Source organism: Triturus cristatus, chromosome 4_1 (genome assembly GCF_964204655.1).
Source record: "Triturus cristatus chromosome 4_1, aTriCri1.1, whole genome shotgun sequence".
Lineage (NCBI taxonomy): Eukaryota > Metazoa > Chordata > Amphibia > Caudata > Salamandridae > Triturus > Triturus cristatus.
In genome coordinates this window covers 884,297,354-884,317,830 of record NC_140585.1, presented here as the reverse complement: position 1 = coordinate 884,317,830, position 20,477 = coordinate 884,297,354, and the positions used below count along the sequence as shown (strand labels likewise).

Sequence of the window (20,477 nt, the reverse complement as noted above, 5' to 3'; positions counted from 1 at the left end):
TTGTAATTAGTATCCTCTGAAACATCTTTGAAAAGAACTCGGCCCACCACTCTGAGTTCATTTTTATAACAACTGCTGGTAGATGGTCAGGACCTGCTGCTCGTGGTAATTTTAAATTTGATATAATATTCTTAATATGATCGGAGGAGAAGTACTCTTTCACATCTTCCCTGACCCCTGGCCAATTATTTGATACTATTTCCTCTTTCCGTGGCCATTTGCCATAGATTTCTTCAAGGTGACTTTCCCACTTATCTTCCAGAACCTAACACTGTAGGATCCCTGCAACTTTCCCCATGCATTCTTGTATCATTTTCCAGAAGCCTTTGACATTGTTATCTTCTATTGCCTCCAGTAAATTCATCCAGCATCTATCTCTATAGGATCTTTTTTTTCCTCTGATGGTTGCCTTGTATTTCATCCTTAATTCCTTAAGTTCAAGCAATAATGCATCATTATAAGTATTTCTTAGGCATCTTTCTTTCCGCCTAATAGTGGCTTTTACTTTTCGGCAGTCATCATCAAACCATGGTTTATTATTTGAGGGTACTTTTGGTCTATTTTGTGGCCCATTGTTATCCAGTTTAATCTTGATCCTAAGGCAATCTACTAGTTGCCTTATCATATCCTCATACCAGGATAAATCCTCTCCTGCTGGTCGATTTTCTATTTCCACTATTAATTGGAGTGCACTCAATTTCCTTATATGATCATCACTAATCCTGGTTGTCAGCCGCTTTGGGTATTCCACGTCTACTTGTAACACTTTTTGCCTCTGCGGGCCCCTGTTTACTTGTAATTCTATCATCAGTGAGTAGTGGTCACTACCATCTTCCCTCCCTACTTCAAAGTGTTTGATTAAATGAAAACTCCATGCCTGGATAAATGCATAATCTATGGGACACTTTTGCTGCCCTATTTTAAAAGTACGCTTTGCAGGCCGATCCGGTTCCTTTCTTCCATTTACACAGAACAGACCCATACCCCCCAGCAGTTTACCCAGCTCCATTTCTTGGTTTGAGCTACCACACCTAGGGAACTTAGCAAACTATGTTATATACTCTTAGCAACTCCCTCTGCCAAGAGTCGTTTTTTTGGGGGTCTAGTCTGTGGTTAAAGTCACCCAATAACAATAGCACATCTCTTGGGTATGTATCTTGTAAAATCTCCAAGTCCTTTTTTAGTCGTTCCAAATCTGCTTTATACTCTTTTATTCTACCTTTACATATATACACATTTACAATGCATATTTCTTCCCCCTCTACATTATTATTCAATAACAACACTCTACTGCCTAAAGCCCAATTACACTTAAGTTCAAGTGGTTCTATACTTGTCGCTATCCTTGTTGAGACCAATGTTACCTGACCTCCTGATGGTCCCCCAAATCTATTCTTTTTTCCAAGCTTTACATGGTATGTGAAGCCTTCCATAACAAGGGTTTCGTCACACAGCCAAGTCTCCTGTAGACAGGCGATATCGGTCTTCCTTAGAATGTCTTCAAAGTTTTCATGATCACATATTCTTTTGTATCCATTAACATTCCAAGACATTATGGCTAGGCTGTGCAACGACCCCTGTTCCTAATCGACCTCACTCAAATCCCCAACTTCTTCTTCATCATCCGTATATATAATCTCTCCAAGACCATTCCCTACCAGGGCATCTACCTCATCCCACCCTAAATTTTTAGGGGTTATAGTAATTGAGGGCTTCTTTCATATCCCGTCCTGAACTAATCATTTTTATTTGCCTTTCTCCCAACCCTGCATGATTCCTAAGGAAAGGTTTCTCTTTTTTATCTCTCAGCACATCCTCTCTTTTTACTATCCTTATTCCTTCCCTTTGCATCTCGGCTTCAGCCTTTTCCAGCGCTACTTTTATTAGTGCTGAGTGGAGTAAAACCTTTGTTATTTCTTGTCCTTTAGTATTCATCAGGAACCCCACTTCTTTTAGGTCTTCTGTACTTCTGTATCTTAAACTAGGGCATTTTGCGAATGAGGAGAGGAGTTCTGCACGATTGAGGGGGTTTAATTTCTTCGCTCTTTCCCCCCCTTTCTATAACCTGTTGGTTCTAAAAATAGCCATGTATCTACAGGCCTATCTCGTCGCATATCTGATCTTTCTTCTAATCTTTCTTCCCTTCTTTGATAGGTAACCTCTTCTTTACCTCTATTCCTGCACCTCACCCCTAGGGCTGGGTTACTGGGCCCTGCAGCTACAGGCGACTCCATCCCCCATTCTTGAACTACGTCCTCCTTTTCACCTGGGTATTTTCACCAAGTCCCTCTAGAGCTCATTGCCATATTGTTTTCTAGTTTCCCCCCCCCGGATCTACCGGTACTCACTCCTGTTTCTTCCCAAGTTAGCTTTTTTTATTCCTTGCCTTACTACCTTATCCTTTTTCCTTGGCCTTTGCTCTAAACTTACTCCCTTCCCTTTCTCCTGATGCTTTGTGGGTGGGTTTCTGTGTGGGGCCTTTTTCCCCCTTCTTCGCCCCCGGATGTTTTGTTTTATACCCCACCTTTCCCCAAGTCTCTTTATAATCATGGGGCAACAAGATATATATACCGATGGTTTTTCCTTCTTAGGGCCACTTGCTTCTATCCCATCTATCTCCTTTTCCACAATTATTTCCTCCTGTGTTTCTGCAGCTCTTACTAATGAAGGCATTAGATTTTTAATCTGTGTCAGCTCCCCAATTATGATTCTAAACTGATTGCTTTGCGTTTTTAAAATTTCATTGTTTACAGCCGATACCTCAAGAATTCCTTGTAAGGTTTTCTGCAGTGTCAGCATAACCTCAAGCATGGATAAACTGGAGGAGCCCGTCACCTCCAGGCTAGGGGGGGGGGGGGGGGGGGGGGAAGACTTGATAAATCAACATGGGTATCATTGGAAAATTCCAGTCTTACTCTCCCAATCATACTTGATATCCTCTGGGCAGGGTCTTCATCACATGAGGATTTACTCTGTTTTGTTCTTTCTTCCTCCTCCACCTCTACATCTCTGTTCTGAGTAGGTAGCGACTGGAATAACCGTGGCGAGGAAGACACACGCGGTTCCGTCGGAATCTCCGCGATACTAAAATTAGTCTGGTTCAAGTTCTCCACAATTGGTACAACATCGTCCTCCATGGTTAGTGGTGTCTCTATCACGCTCGTCTCTTTATCTGGTCTCTCCTTTGAAAAATGCTTGCCGATAAAGTCCTTAATAGATTTTGAAACTGCCGACCCACCTTTCGCGCCTGCCAATTTCAAAGTAATCGATGTTTTCTGCGGGCTTGCGCCCAGGGAGGGGGTAAGCTCCGTTGCTGGTTTTTTACTCCCGGGGGGGTGTAACCATATCACCATCAGTATCGTTCAAACCTTTTGGTAAAGCGGATATGTCATCCCTCCCCTGGCTTTTATCCCCTATTTTCTTAAGAGTTTTTGAAATTCTCCTCGTTTTAACTCTCCCTGGAGCCATTTCTTCTCCTTTTCTTGGCGCCTTTTCCTCCTGGATATACGCAATTTTTTTTTTTTTTTTAAGACTTTTCCTTGCTCCCTTTTAATAAGCTGGACTTCGGGGGCACTTGGCTCCCTGTATGCTTTAGTTTCCCCTAATATTATTTAAAAAGATATGGCTACGTACTAACTTTTCCACTTACCTCTGGTCTGTGGGCCCGCGCTCTACCTCCACCACTTCCACCACCTTTCAGTTTTATCAGCTTTACTTCCCCAGTCTGCTTCCAGTCCAATAGTAGAGAACTACTAGGCACACCATGGGCAGGAGTGGGCTTGAACATACTAAATACCACAAAATACTTTCAGCATGCCCAACAGATGATGGTTTTTGAATGGTCCTGAAGGGCCACAGAACAAAACTGTCTCATATAGAAATGCCCCTAATGTATAGACCACTGTGTGACTGAATTTGGTTTCCAAACCAGCATAGGCCTAAAGTGGCATATGTGTCTGTATTGATAAGACCACTCCTGGAAGTGTACAATGAGGTATCCATGGCTGCAGTAATCCCATTATTTCTCCTCCTCTTTTGCCCAGATTTACCATAAATAGGATTTTATCCTTGCACTGGAGAGGAACTCCTAGTGGAAGAAGGGGAGGTTACAGCAGAGAAATCTTTGATACTTACAAGAAGGAGTCCCTAATTGATGAACAGAAAAGACTTAAATAACTACTTAAATAATTGAGTTATATACCTGCCATATAGGGAAGCCAGTAGGAGAAATCCAAAGCCTTTCGAGTACAGTACACCTATTAATCGTCAACGGAATTATCTCAACATAAGTAGGGTACACAACAGGATCCTGAATCCTCAAAGATATGTGTTTATGTCTGCATTAGAGTAAAGGGAGAGGGAGGTTACCATGAAGCAATGGGAGAGGGCATAGAGGGACATCTCCAGGTCTATATGAAGCATCCAGAATCGAAAGTCAGTATAAAATTATGTACAGCTAGTACATGGCCCCAGATAAGCTCAAATGAATGTACCCAGTCGGCACATTTCGGGGGTAATGCAGGATGTGAGGAGAGGCTTTGCATATCTGGTGGTCATGCATACTATATGAAAAACATACTGGGAAAAGGTCTTGAGAGGCACTCTGGGCTCCCTTAGAAATTCACCAATCCTTTGGTGGCTCTTCTATGTCTGTGGCCAGACTCAACGAAACATCTGATGAAGAAGAACGACGGGACACAGCTGGCACACATTCTACTAGCGGCGAAACAAGCTATTGCTGGGACTTGGACAAAGGATGCAACTGTAATTAGTTGCTAATTGACAACAGATGCTTTGGACGATATTAGCCCTGGAAATGAGAGGAAATGACAAGAATCTATGGAATAAAAGCCAGTAATTTAGCATTATGTGAAAACCTCTTATAGACTACTTTTGTGGCAGGAGTCACCGAATATGATGAGCCGTACATCTGCATGCACTGGCATTATATTGGGCCTTGTGTGGAATACGCATATGCATGTTAAATTGGGGAATTACATTCAGATGCAATGCAGCTAAAGGATGCATTAGGAATGAGGAGCACTCTTGATGTAAACACTAATTTTTCAAACGGTTGTTCAAAATGTTGCAAATGGTCGGGGGGGGGGGGGTGTGTCTGGAATGGGGTTTAAAGGCGCATTCGTTTAATGATGGAAATGCATATAGCTGTAGAATGTATATGCCTCATAGGGGTTATCTCCATGTTGAAAATCAATAAAAAAGTATTTTTAAAATACATATTGGGTGGTATGCTAGTAGGGCGATTTTCACATTCTGGAGAGAAAACGTATGGGATACTAAAATCTCTTGGGAAAAATAGGGCGACAAAAACCCAGGATGGAAACTAAACCAGACAAATTACTGGCAAGTAGTAAAGATACAAGGGTAAAGGCAATAGTCATAGTATGACAAGGGAAAGGTAAAAAGGAGACGTAATGGGGAGATTAAGGGAAAGGGGGATACAAAGGATTGTACCCCGTTCAAAAAAAAAACAAATGGCAATTATATTAGGATTTTCAAAAAGAATCTGGCATACAACATTTTTTAGCTAAGGATCCCAAAAGAAACCAACCAAGATTAATCCCAGAGTATGAAGTTCAAAATGAACACAAGGAACCAGAAGCACGCCCTTTTTAACCTTGCACTCCAAGAGTGTGCATAGGAACTTGATTCCAATCAGAGTACTTCTCTATGTCAGAGGTATGAAGCAGTATACAAACGCCAATGTAGAAAACAATTTAATATATGGTTACGCGGTGACGAGTTGGAAATGGTAGTAGGTAATCCATCTAATCCCCCAAAGACCTAGGTGAGTAATAATATAAGTACCTTTACCAGTTACCTTTCTCTGCAAAGAGACACAAACAGAATATCCTAAGAGCATCTTAACCAAGATCAAGTAGCTCAGGTCGCCGGATTTCCGTTGAAATGCCAGGTCCTCCAGGGCTGGACCCGGGTCACTTCATGTTTGGCAGCAATCTACAGATATCAATTTCTGGATGACCAAAGAACACATTTCTATTTTCTTGCAAGTTTCATTGTAGGGGAAAACTTACAACAAACAAAATTGGTTATTCTCAAACACATCACCCATTCTCCTAAAAGTGGGTGCTAAGTTTGGCCTTGGTGGTTTCTGAAGCATTAGATGTTCAACTAATTCATTAGGGTTGAGGAAATTACATAAGATATCAGAACCAAAGAACTTTTTCAACGAGGGCTTCGGATTTACAATCTATTTTGCAATCTCTGTTTGGATACAGTTTTGAGCTTGAATACTTTGCAGGAGACTGGGTTCATTGCTACCACATGATTCAAAGGGTTCCATACTAAAGAACAGACCAGGAAGCATAACATTCAACGAACACATTTTTCCCATTTAGTACGGCTAATGTCACAACACCTTCACTAGGCATGAAAGTTTGGCATTTTGCAAATAAATATTCTGTTTTCAAGCACAGCACAGGTTTGCTTTTCAGGCCTGAAGTCGAATGCAAACCTTGTAGAAGATCTTGTATGCTTTAAACAACATACACTCACCCTGAAGAAGCCTCAGGCAGCAAAGTATACTCACGGCTGTCAGGTACTCCAAGAAGCAATTGCTGTGAGGGACTCAGGATGAGGCTTGTAGGAGTCATAGTGTATTTAAAGTACCGCCAGAAGTCAAACAAGGCATTTAGGCTAAAGAGAGAAGCAAGTGCAAGCTCTGCAAGAAATATGAAAACAACATTACCAAATGAAAACAGTACATTCAAGAGACTTTTCATCTGATATATTACAATGGCTTGTGCCCATCTATTCAAGTATTGTTGAATTGTAATATTAAACAATTAGCTATTTGTCTCCTTTCTTTGAGCTTAAATTGGCATCTTTGCTGCACCCTAACAAGCATACGTAGGTTGAGAAGGAAATTTTGAATCAAGATCACCAGTCACATACCTGCAGAGACAAGAGGAAGGGAGGATATTTTTGGTCCCATACAAACATATACACTCAAGTCAAACCATGAAAGAGAGCACTGAATAGTGCTAAACTCTGGTGCAACATCAGACACTACTGCAAATATTAACATTTTCACAGCCATATGAATAGCTCCAAACATCAGCAATGAGCGCTGAGCAATGCAGTCACACAATCAATCCAACAGCAATAGTGACCAACAGTAAATAAATCACAATCTCAAGTTAAGCTGCAACATGCAAGACAAGCACCACCAACCATCACCAACTGTAGGCAAGGTATGAGGCAACAAACTGGGTGTTCATGTCTCTGTGAACTAAGTGGTATCGGCACATCAAAATACAGTGCATCTGTACTACTGACAAATTGTACTTGTTTAAAGAAGAAAGAAAAATTCCAAATGGTATATTCTGCCACACAATCTTGCATACCCTATCATTTTCTAGATCAAGTTAGTTATATAAAGGGGCAGAATGTGCTTCATTTAAGGCAACTCAAGATTATCCCCTTCTACACAACAAGTGACTTTAACCAAGGTGTGAGCCACTGAAATCCGTGTAAATCTTAATTATTGGACTACCAACTTGACAAACAAACGAAAAGCAGCAAAAACACTTCCTACATTACTAGGCAGGCTTTACGGACATTAAACAGAGCAGTACAATCTGCATGAGTCTCCCAATCCCCCTATGTTAAGACTCACTCAATAGAAGTGGGACACTTTTGCACATCAAAGCTCTAGAGGCTGGTACAACCACCTGATCCACATCAAAACCAACACAATTCAGGAAAGTGTTTAAGATCGCAAGAGTCACTCAGTTTTAACGACAATCGCTCAACAGAAATGCCAAGTAGACAGCCAGATAACACACAGACAGGACTGCTGAGGATCCAGGTCAAAGTGTGGGTCTCAAACCTCTAAAAACTGCAAACAATAGCTGCCAATCAGAAGACTACTACTTTAGATCATGTGACTGTATTTGCTTCAATAGCAACTGCGTTGACCTGCTGAAACTGGATTTACAGTTGTGTAACATGTTTACTCTCCTTCCCATCTCCGGTCGCAAACCTCTGGCCTTTTCCTTCCTGGAGTATAAAGCATGAACAATCCCCTGCCAGAATGATCTCAAACAAACTTTCATTTAGGAAATCCTTGAAAACGTTGTCCTTTTGTATGGGCTTAATTTGGTCTACAATTGTCCTTCTGGCAAGAGCCTAGATACCTTTCTAAGTTTTTGCCACGCTTCATAAATGCTCGTTCATTTCTCACACTTATCAAAAATAAACAGCTTACCTATATACCAGAGAGGCCAGTATGTGATGTTGTAGTAAGAGCAGATCATTTTACCAGACCTGTAGGCGAGAGACAGAGGACATCAAAAGAAATGTACATTTGAAAGTGGCATTCAAATGAGTTATTCATGACTTTGGCATGGGTAAAACATATTTATTTTTTTAAGCTTAGAAAAGATCAACAGGAGAACAACAACAAAACTTACACAATAAGCATTTGTAAAGATAAAGTGATTAAACGGCAAAAGGTACCTACCCTTGGATAAATGAAAATGTGGTGGAGAGAGGAAAAAGGAAGATGAAAAATCAATAAGCAGATGGGGAAGATTGTCTGAGGGAGACATTAGGGCAAAACTTTACCCATTTTATGATATACACAACTAAGAATATTCTTTTGTGCGTAGTGTACACTAGTTAAGATGGCTGTTTTGGAGGTGCCTTACTCAGATTGCTGTTGGAACTGCAAATTAGCACCTGGTACATTTATACATTTGCTTTAGAGCAGTCTTAAAAATAAATTATTTTTGGAATGAGATGTTGATCGGTAGAAGCTGGTTCAAGGGATTAAATCTGGTAGAATATCCTGATTTACACTGCTGCATCACATTAATAGCAGATTAAACTATAGTCAGAAAATGTGAGCAACTGGAAACTTATTGCAATGTAATGAGAAGAGAAGCCTAATATTAGGCTCTCACTGGAGTATTAGATATTGGAGAAGTCTTTGCCTTCTATTGATAAAAAAATCCATAAAGAATGGATTTGGTGTAAGAGTATAAGGTGATCTGGTACTCTTAATCTCAATTCGAGTTTTTGTGTTCATCCCGTATATGGGAGGAAGTGTGTGTGGGAGGGAGTGTGTGTGTGTGTGTGTGTGTGTGTGTGGGAGTGTGTGTGGGAGTGTGTGTGGGAGTGTGTGTGTGTGTGTGGGAGTGTGTGTGTGTGTGGGAGGTGTGTGTGTGTGTGGGAGGTGTGTGTGTGTGTGTGGGAGTGTGTGTGTGGTTGGTGTGTGTGTGTGTGTGTGTGTGGTTGGTGTGTGTGGTTGGTGTGTGTGGTTGGTGTGTGTGTGGTTGGTGTGTGTGTGTGGTTGGTGTGTGTGTGTGTGGTTGGTGTGTGTGTGTGTGGTTGGTGTGTGTGTGTGTGGTTGGTGTGTGTGTGTGTGGTTGGTGTGTGGTGTGTGGTTGGTGTGTGGTGTGTGGTTGGTGTGTGTGGTGTGTGGTTGGTGTGTGTGTGTGTGTGTTTGTTTGTAGCTTCAGATTTAAAGAGCTAGTTGTAGTCTAGGAAACGGACGCCAGGTAAACTACAGGAGGGAGCAAATCTAGTGAAACCTGGAATGCTTAGCTCTGCTCAAGTTTTATCTTGCAGTTCCCACTATGGCAAGGGCTGGACATACACCAAAATAAGGCTTAAGCCTTGCTTGGTTTACCACATCTACACGGTAAATAGTAGCAGTGTGCAGTACTGACTTGTACAGTACCAAATTTACTTTAGATTTAGGCAGAGGTTTGCTTACAAGCACGTTAGGTTTGCTTACAAGCACATGTTGGTGTATTGCCATAGCCTTTATGAAATGTGGGATTGCATCCGGTTCAGAATCAGCGCTCTGCTAAAGTTAGGATACAAACAACTCCCCATAACAATCACAGTTGATCTCTCAGCTCTAGCCAAAACATAAAGCTGTGAATGAAAGGCCCTGGCAGGGAGTGTGTTTTATTATGCGACACAGGAAGTACCTGAAAAAGACAAATAATGATGAAGTAATTATGGAAATGTGATATTTTGATAGCTTTTACAGCTAAGAAAGTAGCCAACTTTGATGAGAAGCCTTGCAGTTTTAATGATTTTTTTTTTTAACCCCTTCGATGCTCATGACGGAGCGGTTCCGTCATGAGCATCAGTTGGGCTGTGCTCATGACGGAACTGCTCCGTCATGAGCACAGCCCCTGGGGAAAGCGCTGGCGCACCCCCCCTGGGGGCTCGATTTTCGCACCAATTGGGGGGTTGGCAGCGGAAGAGTTTCCGCTGCCACCCCCGAGCCCCCCCACGCTTCCTGATGACGTCAGCGCGCACAGCGCACGCTGACGTCATCAGGAAGCGTTGGACGCGCTGGAATTCATTTCTTCCAGCGCGTCCAACGGAGCAGGTAGATGCTTGGCTCCGGTGTAGGCGAGGGGGGAACGGAATTGGGAGGCCTTGAGGCATCGGGGGAGAGGAAAGAGTATTTCCTCTCCCCTGATGTCTCAATGCTGGGCATTCCTGTCCCACGATCGCACACAGCATCGCGATCGTGGAGCAGGGATGCCGCACTAGACACCAGGGATGTCTTTTTCTTCATTTAGGAAGCGATCCCTTGGGCAAGGGTCGCTTCCTTGGCGGCATAATTTACTGTAAGACTTTCCTGCCCCCCCTGGGGGCAGATCGGTCGATTTTCGGTCCGTTTCTGCCCCCAGGGGGTGCAGAAAAGCCCACTAGACACCAGGGATGTCTTTTTCTTCATTTAGGAAGCGACCCCTTGGGCAAGGGTCGCTTCCTTGGCGGCATAATTTACTGTAAGACTTTTCTGCCCCCCCCCCCCCCCCCCACCTGGTGGCAGATCGGTCGACTTTCGAAGCGACCCCTTGGGCAAGGGTCGCTTCCTTGGCGGCATAAATTATGGGAAGACTTTTCTGCTCCCGGGGGGGGGGGGGGGGGGGCAGAAAAGCCCACTAGACACCAGGGATGTCTTTTTTAGTATTAGGAAGCGACCCCTTGGGCAAGGGTCGCTTCCTGGGCCCCCATTTTTTTTTAAAGACTCTTCTGCCCCCTCTGGGGCAGATCGGTCGTTTATGTAGCCGTTTCTGCTCCCAGGGTGGGCAGAAAAGCCCACTAGACACCAGGGTCGCTTCCTGGGGGCCCAAATATTTTTCAAGACTTTTCTGCCCCCCCCCCCCCCCCCCCCCTAGGGGCAGATCAGTTTTTTGTGTAGCCGTTTCTGGCCCCGGGGGGGGGTGGCAGAAAAGCCCACTAGACACCAGGGAATTAGTGTAAATAAAAATGGAAGTGACCCCTTTGGCAAGTGTCGCTTCCAGGGTGCAATTTTTATAATATGTATTTGGCCCACCCGCCCCGGGACAGAGTAGCCTTTTTTTTCCTGCTGTTTCCTGCCCCACCTGGCACACAACCCGATTGACCATTTGGGTAGTAACTTAGCATGTTATAATGTTTATTGTTATATTTTTTGTGAATTGCAATTGTAATTTTTTTTTTTTACTTTTTTGTTCTAGGTGAAGACTTTTGCTCTTGTCAGTTTGCAGTGTTGTTACTGGTCGTTCTGCTGTTTGTGTAGTTTGGTAAGAGACTTTTTTTGTACAATGTAAATGTGTTTGATTTCTCTGCATGAATTTTTTTTGCAAATGGTGTAATAATAGCAGTATGTTTGTTCTTTGAGTGTCAAAAAACTTTTTGCATTGGTGCTCGAAGTGTATTTTGTTGTCTTGTGAGTAATTTGTTTTTTTTTCTTCATTCTAGTTGGATATCGTTGGTTTTTGCTGTGTCACTGCAGAGTTGGTTTCTGGTGAGTGCAGCTGCCTCTTGTAATTGAATTGTATAGTTTTTGAGTACATTGATCTTTGTGATAAAGGTACACATTTCTTTACTTACTTGGTTTGCACATTGTTGGTTGTTGACTTGTTTGTGCAGTCTTCTATCCTAGTAAGTATAATGGCTAGCCACAGGATTACTGCTCAGCAGGTTGTTGGTTTGCTGTTTGAGTCTTCCTCTGACAATGGTTCAGAGACTGACTCTGCATCTGAGGGAGAGGAGGCAGGGGACGATTCTGGCAGTGAGTTTTCTCTCCGTATGGAGTCATTGGATGATGAAGATACTCTTAGTGCGGATGAAGTGCCTGTGTTAGAGGAGGAGACTGATGTGCCGATAGTGCGGCAAGAGGCATCTGGGCTGCAGCCTGGGGCTGCAAGGCTTCCCGTTGGTGTAGTGCGGCAAGAGGCTTCTGGGCTGCAGCCTGCAGCTGCAAGGCTTCCCGTTGGTGTAGTGCGGCAAGAGGCATCTGGGCTGCAGGCTGGGGCTGCAAGGCTTCCCTTTGAAAGTGATGACCTCTGGGTTGCCCCTGGCATGGTGCAGCCGGCATTGCCAGAGTTTACTGGTGTTCCAGGGTCTAGAGTGAATACTGAAAACTTTTTGCCGGTAAATTTTTTTCAGTTGTTTATGGACGATGTGTTTTTGGCAGAGATTGTTGAGCAGACTAATTTGTATGCCGAACAGTTTTTGAGGGACAACAGTGCCAGTCTTAAGCCACACTCTAAATCTACCCAGTGGACTCCCACAAATCTTGAAGAGATGAAGAAGTTCTTGGGTTTAACTTTTTTGATGGGCTTGCTAAGGAAGCCATCAATGTCTTCATATTGGTCTAGCAGTCCCTTGATGGCAACGTCTATTTTTCCGGCAGTCATGAGTCGTGACAGGTATTTGCTTCTGCTTCGGATGATGCATTTTGTTGATAATGGTTTAGCGTTGCCACGAGATCACCCTGAGTGTGACCGTCTTTTTAAGGCCTGTCCTTGATCACTTTGTTGATCGATTTTCTGAGATTTATGCTCCTGGGAAAGAAATTGCAGTGGATGAGTCTTTGGTGTTGTTCCAGGGCCGCTTGGTTTTTAGGCAATACATTCCTAGTAAGAGGGCACGCTATGGAATAAAGCAGGATATGTCTCTAATTTCAGGGTGTACACCGGTAAGGAATCCAGGATTAACCTCCCTGGTTGTCCGTCCACTTTTGGAGTGACTGAGAAAATGGTTTGGGAACTTGGTAGAGGATTTTTTAACAAAGGCCACCATTTATATGTAGATAACTTCTACACTGGTGTGCGGTTGTTCAGGGAATTGGCCAAAGTGGACACTCTTGCTTGTGGCACAATCCGCTCTAACCGTAAAGGTTTCCCGAAATAACTTGTTTGTCAAAAGCTTTTGCGGGGACAGTGCAGTGCGTTGCGTTGCCAGGAGCTTCTTGCTGTGAAGTTTTCAGACAGGAGAGATGTCTACATGCCGACTACCATCCACGATGAAAGCACTGCACCTGTGACTGTTTGGGGTCAGGTCGCTGAAGCGCGCAAACCTGTGTGCATTTTAGACTACAATAGGCACATGGGTGGTATTGACAGAGTAGATAAGAGGTTGGAACCTTACACTGCTCTTCGTAAGGCTTACATTTGGTACAAGAAGTTGGCTATCCATCTTTTCCACTTGGCAATGTTTAATGCTTTTGTTGTGTTCCAGGATTCTTGCCCTGAGTCAAAGATGACTTTTGTTAATTTTCAGGAGTCTGTAATAGGCAGCCTTGTTGTAGTGGAACAGGCAAGTGTTCCTAGAGTTGGAGTGGTGGAGGATGTTGCTAGATTGAAAGATCGCCACTTTCCTGATCACATTCCTCCCACACCCTCAAAAGATTTTCCCAGTAGGAGATGTAGAGTCTGTTGGCGAAGAGGTACGCGGAAGGAGTCATATGTACTGCCCAGACTGTCCTTCTCAACCTGCACTGTGTGTCCCTGCTTGTTTTAGAGCGTACCACACGCGAAATAATTTTTGGGAGCATTCATGAGTGGTAAAGTGAACTGCCTGGTCTGTATTCTTTGGATAATTTGATTCTGTTTCAAGGTCGGTGTTAGTGCAATGTATTTAGTTGCTGATTTTGTGTTTGGAGATTTGTATCTATTTGCGATTTGTTTGTGTTTTTATTTTTTTCTAAAAAAATCCTAAATGTGATGGCGGTGTGTGTAGGCTGGCGCTTGGCTGTTGGTGTGTGTGGACTGGCACTTGGTTGGTGGTGTGCGTGGAATGGTGCTTGGCTGGTGGTGTGCGTGGACTGGAGCTTGGCTGGCAGTGTGCGTGGAATGGTGCTTGGCTGGCGGTGTGCGTGGACTGGTGGTGTGTGCGGACTGGTGTTGGCTGATGGTGTCCGTGGACTGGAGCTTGGCTGGCGGTGTGCGTGGATTGGCGATTGGCTGCCGGTGTGCCTGGACTGGCGATTGGCTGGCGGTGTGCCTGGACTGGCGCTTGGCTAGCGGTGTGCCTGGACTGACGCTTGGCTAGCGGTGTGCGTGGACTGGCGCTCTGCTAGCAGTGTGCGTGGACTGGCGCTCGGCTGGCTGTGTGTGAGTAGTGACTTTCTGCTGGTCACTACACACACTGCTAGCTGAGTGCCACTCCACGCAATCCATCAGCCTGTGTAGTTGCTGTGTCAGGATTGTGGGCGTGTGAAAGTGATGGGCCCTTGAATGGCGCTGTGTGCTGGTGTGAGTTTTGTTATGTGATGGGCCCGCGGCTGGCGGTGTGAATGGTTTTGTATGTCTCACACGTATGAAAGGTGTATGAATGGCCTGTAAAGAAGTTGGTGCCTTGTCGTGGCTTTACAGTTCACGAGCTGTGATTCAATGGTTCAGTTTCTCGCCCTTTCAATTATTACCAGTGCATTTCATTTTTGTGAAATCACTTGCTAATACAATTGTATCTACTGAACCATCACTCACCCTCGTGCCAAATCCAACCAGTATGTGTGTGTGCTTGCGGATTAGATGGCTGTGCAGTAATATTTGTCTTTCTGAAGCAGGGTGTACCGTGTCCCTTTTTGTGAATTATGTAATGTGTTGCTTTTGTGCCTGGTGGTGCAAATGGTCTTGTTTGTATCACGTATGAAAGGTGTGTGAATGGCCTGTAAAGTGGTTGGTGCCTTGACGTGGCTTTACAGCTCACGAGCTGCGAGTCATTGGTTTGTTTTTTTGTGAATTTAATTATTGACAGTGCATTTCATTTTTGTGAAATCTCTTGTTAATAAAATTTAATACACTGAATCATGACTCGCCCTCGTGCCAAATCCAACCAGTATGTGTGTGTGTTTGAGGAATAGATGGTTGTGCAGGAATCTTTGTCTTTAGTTTCTCTGCCAAGGTACACTTTCCATGTAAGAATAACCCACCAACTGTAGATATTGTCGAAAAGCCATGGGAGTTCATGGTGATGTCTCTCTTGTGAATTCAAAAAGTTTTTTTTATCCCCAATGTCCTGCAAACCTCAAAATGTCTGCCACATTTTCATTGCAATATTATTCCAAAATTCTCACGCTGTAGAAACAATAGTTAATCTGGTTTTGCAAGGGGGGTCACTTGGGTTTTTGGCCCGGTGCTCAGCGGCCATCTAGGGAAACCTACCAAACCCACACATTTCTGAAAACTAGACACCCGGCGGCTTCCAGGGAGGTATGGCTTGCGTGGATTCCCCAACGTTTCCTTACCCAGAATCCCTTGCAAACCTCAATTTTTGCTGAAAAAAATCACTTTTTTCACACATTTTGGTGTGGGAAAGTTGTGGCATCACCGGGCTCACACAAATTTACCACCACCCAGCGTTCCCCCAGGTCTCCCGGTAAAAATGGTACCTCACTTGTGTGGGAGGCCCAAGTACCCGCGGCAGGCAAGGGCCCAAAACGTAGTGAGGCGACATGTAAACCTAGAAAAGGATTCATGTTGCAAAACCTACATCTAGTTCTGCCAATTCTGGAAAAGACCCAATTAGAGAGGACTTTGTAGGTTTCACCAAGTTATACTATATATCCAGTAAAGGTTGCTTGAGACAAGTGTGGGAGAAGGGTTTTCACAGTTCCTAGACAATGATAAATTGGTGACAATGGGCATGTGGGCCTGTAGATCAATTTAAGAGTTCCAGAGAGAATGTTACAGGACCTTATTACAATCCTTTACACTTCCCCATCACTTTCGACATGCGAATGGGAAAATACTTCAAGAAAGGGACATTTGAATCCCTCGATGAAGGATGAGACTAAAGCAACATCTTATCAGTAAAATCAAAAACAAAAGACCTATGCCTCATCACAGAATTCTTCAAAACAGAGGTGGTCTACAGTCAATTGATCATGGCGGGCTTTCTGTGAGCTCAGACCTAAAGACGGGCAGGCAAGGAAGGAAACCAACTTAGACCACATTCAAGAATATTGCAGGTCTTATGAGGGTGTAAGGGCAAGCAAGAGCAGCCTGATAGTTCATAGCTTCTGTCACACTACTAATAGCCAATAGTGCTTCAATTTTAATCAAACAAGATGAGCAAGACCAATAGGTACAACTAGATGAGTGTGTGCAAGTTACTAGAATTTGGTACATGTTGCACAGCACACTAATGCTACCATGACTGAGCAACCCGCAAGTTGTTTACAATACATTTCAACCGAAAGCAGTCTCAAGTGCACTTGTTTGGTTGAAATGTTTAGGAGTCTTCTGATGACATGCTAAACCCCTCCCTAAGAGTGAAATTAACCCATCTAAGGCTAGGAGCAACAGGAGCGACAGGTATATGTATTTTTAAACGTCTACTTACATTTCAGTGTATATAAGACCTGCAACTGCTACATTGAGAACACCCCAGGCAAGGACCACCTTCCTAGCAGCTGCCTCTTTCCTCATCTTCATTGTTTGGTCAATAAGTGAAATGCTTGGCTCTTCATTCGCAGTTTCTAGAAAGCGTAAAGACAACATCATAAGAGAAATAAATTTGAAACACTTATTTTCATGTTGCTTTTAACAACCACAATCAGGACATAGAACACAGCGATGTGTGGAGTTCTGCTTTAGCACCATCAACAATACATAAGTTATCATTCTTATGCTCCGGATATTGGAAGCTTTATCACTGACTGTTACTCCACATTTGCATACCTTAAACCCCTTACTTCTTTATTTTGAATACCCTATTTCATTCTTATCAACTTCAATAAAGAAACCATGGAGCCTCTCCCACATCATGATATTTATTTACTATGTATCCTTTGTTGTAGTTCACTTCTAAATGATTCCCCTTCCGTCCACTTCCCATCATGTTTTCCGGAAGATGTAGTGAGGTTGCAATTCTTCCTCAGTGCGACCTAGAGTATGGAGGGCCCGAGAGTTTCTGCAGAATTACTGACCAATCGGCCAAATCCTCAGTTTATTTATCATCCCTTCTCGTAAACTTCAAAGACCCTTCTCTGCCACTGCCCATTCTTTTTTTTTTTAACTCTTTTTAATAACCTTAAATGGCACAGTTATATCATCAGTTAACACATAGAACATTGTGCAATCATTCAATACAATACACATTGGTTGTCTTCACTATTATAGTTCTAATCATATCTTGCTTCATGCGTTCACATAGCTACATACATTAGTGTCCAGTTTACATTAACTTATTTCTGTTTCGCGGTTCACTGTTGGAAATGCACAACGCTATCAGTAACTGCGTCTTTTACTGTCAGCCCTGATTCTTGTAAGCAAGGACTACAAGTACAAAATGTGTGTTTACCCACCACTTGCAGGTTTTCAAAATACATAAATAAAAGGCATTGTCATTTACAATGCCAATAGCTCAAACTCTCGCAAATGCAAGACCTATTGCATTGAAAATGCTTGTTTCTATAGTTAGTTAGTATAGACATGGCTGTCAACTAGGTTAGATCAGTAAATGAAACAACTGCAAGGTGCCACAACACAGTTAAATGCATTGGCCATGACACATGTATGAATGATTCATGACATACACAGCAGCAATCACGCGCATCAGAAATCATGGAATGGGTTTTAATAGCAAACCTATTGCAAAATTGTTAGGTGTGCAGCAGTATTCAGGCACATGCTAGTTCACATCAGAATACCACAATGTGCTGGCAAAGCAAATCACTCATCAGAGGTGAGACCTATTGGCTTTGAAAATGATTATTTTCATTGTAGCTGCAACGGTTTTCTTGCTGCACACTGAACCAATGTGCACTTTCATTCTAATTGTGTGGTATTGCAACCCAAAATATTTGCAAATAGGTCTCATGAAGGGCGAGGAAAGATATCGGAGACATAATTGTTGAATAGAATGAATATTTCGAGAACGTTTAAGAACCACTAAATACCAAAATATTAATAAGCAGTTAAGGAAAGGAGTAGAAGATGAATGGCAACTTAGGTGGTTAAAACAGGTGTTAAAGAAGGAGGTTGAAGGGAGAAAAAAGGAAGAAGACAAGAAAGGAACATTAAAGAGCATGAGATGGAAGGCAGTGGAAGAGGAGAGAATGTCGAAGAGGAGGAAAAAGGTAGAAATAAAGAAAGGAGGAGGAGATAAAAGGATAAATAGAAAGGAGGAGATTAATGAAAAGAACGGAGCCAGTGGAAAAAGACAGAGAAGGGTGAGAAAGGAGAAGGTGGATAAGTAAACGAGTAGGAAGGGCATGGAGAAGGATGAACACAGCCAAAGTCCTAGTACCATGCCTAACAACATTTGTGCTAACACCCACAACCACAACCGAACTTTTATTATAATCGTTTGTTTATTTTTAGGTCACGTAAAATGTAAAATTAACCTTTAAAAAGGAATTTAAACATTCGTTCCCGGTCGCGTTACTATGAGTGTTTGTGCTTATTTTTAGGTGATGTAAAATAAGAAATTAACTTGCAAAACACATTTAAACGTTAGTTCCTAGCGCATTTTTTTTTTGCGGGCTTTAAAAGTGATTATGAAGAGCATTTTTGTATTTCTTTTTAGGGCTCTGTCTATATCTTTTCTAATGTAAAAAGCGTTCATATGCAGCTTGCCATTTGTTCTGTTCTTGTTTGTTTGCGGTTCTATTTTAATACATTTGTACATTTTAGTTCACAGTGCTTTCTGTCAGAGATTGACCTCTCAGCACTACACATACACAAGTCACCATTCTCCACCGCAGATTTCAATTCTGTAGCCTTCAGGTTTCATAATGTACGATAGTGCATTACATTTATATGTAGTTACTGAAGTTGAACGACCGAAAAAGTGAAAGAATACGTATATTATTTTTTTTGCCACGTCTGACACCACCTCCTTGCTCACTCACCCCTGCCTCTATTGCGCAAAGTACTTTTGAAATGCACTTCTACCACTGGTGTCAGCTACTAAAATGTAACAGCGCTTAACGCCCGGTTCGCTCGGGAGTTCCCGATATCTGTGAATCATTAATTTTAGAAACACCTGTCACTTATTTACAATTAAAGAAACTGCACAATATGATTTTGTTTTGTACAATATTTAACATACTGGTATGAGTTAAAATAATGTGGCCTTTGGTTGGAAGGGTCAAGTCAGACTCTATTGTAGTTAGGTTAGGTACGCTTCAAAATAGGGTCAATGTCTTCTCTATGGTTTGTGCACGTGATCACTTTAGAATGATTATTTAAGATGAAATCAACATCAGTGAGTTAGCCCGGGTCCTTGCCTGCTATTAGGGAGGCTCAGGGATTTCTAGCTCGAGCAAACTCCCCCCCCCAATCCCAATCAGATCGGCGGATTAATAGTTTTCCGCTGCCCCGTCTGTCCAGTGTTAACAGATAGCTGGCATGCCGGATGGCACCCGGGGCTGCTGCTGCCAGGTTTGCTGGGAGAGGCCCGGCTGCATTATTTAGGTCTGCTGTCTCTCAGGGCGCGAGAGGGAAGAGGGCATGTCAGACCGCGCTAAAAATTAAACAGCATTCCGTCCGGCCCCTAATTTCTTGTCCTGGCTGTCTCTCGTGGGAATGCCCGGGGCTTCTGCTTACCTGTCGTTGTGATTTCCTCTGGGTGCTGTTAAGTCCTACAGACGCACAGGGCGATTTCCAAAATAAATAAACAAACGCAGCGCGAGAAACAGATGGCACACTGCACCCAATTAAAGCAAGTGCAAGCTGAGCGGTGGAAAACTTAGTTAGGCACCGCTGCTTCAGGACTATACGGAAGTTACCATAGGATCAACAGCCAACACAAAGCAAGATAAGAACAGCAATGCCACAGGTAAACCAATGGCAGGCGAAAAAACACATTACAGGAGTTTCAGCCAACATACAAATTACTTTAGGTCTCGCTGAGACAGCGCATGCAGCGCATGCTCTGCCAAGGCGAGACCTAAAAAGAGAAGTTTCTAAAAAGGTGCACTGAATGCGCCATTTCTGTATTCCCTTTTTCAGTAAATGAAAAAAAGGAATCTGAAACTTAATGCTCAACGTTGTTTTCAGAGTGCTACATGCCTCTGACATTACCACAATCAATCTGAACACTTACTTCATTACACACGTCTGGTTAACATGGACACAAACTTTAGTCCAGGTTCTACAGTGTATACAGTATGAAACACCAAGTACAAACACAAAACTGGCAGTGGCCTAGCCATTATCTGCAAAACTAATAAGCCAGGCCGCCTA

The 20,477-nt window shown here is 43.0% G+C and overlaps 1 protein-coding gene across 8 annotated transcripts in view; it reads right to left on the bottom strand.

The window, feature by feature from the left end:
* Window positions 1-20,477, bottom strand: part of TMEM209 (transmembrane protein 209) — a 269,726-nt gene that overhangs the window by 177,155 nt on the left and 72,094 nt on the right. For all 8 annotated transcript variants that reach the window (XM_085653621.1, XM_085653618.1, XM_085653623.1 and 5 more), the window contains 3 exons: window positions 16,630-16,765; window positions 8,252-8,310; window positions 6,572-6,703 (listed from right to left, as the gene is read on the bottom strand). In XM_085653621.1, coding sequence (XP_085509747.1) covers window positions 6,572-6,703; window positions 8,252-8,310; window positions 16,630-16,765 — 327 coding nt within the window. The remainder of the gene's footprint in view (window positions 1-6,571; window positions 6,704-8,251; window positions 8,311-16,629; window positions 16,766-20,477) is intronic.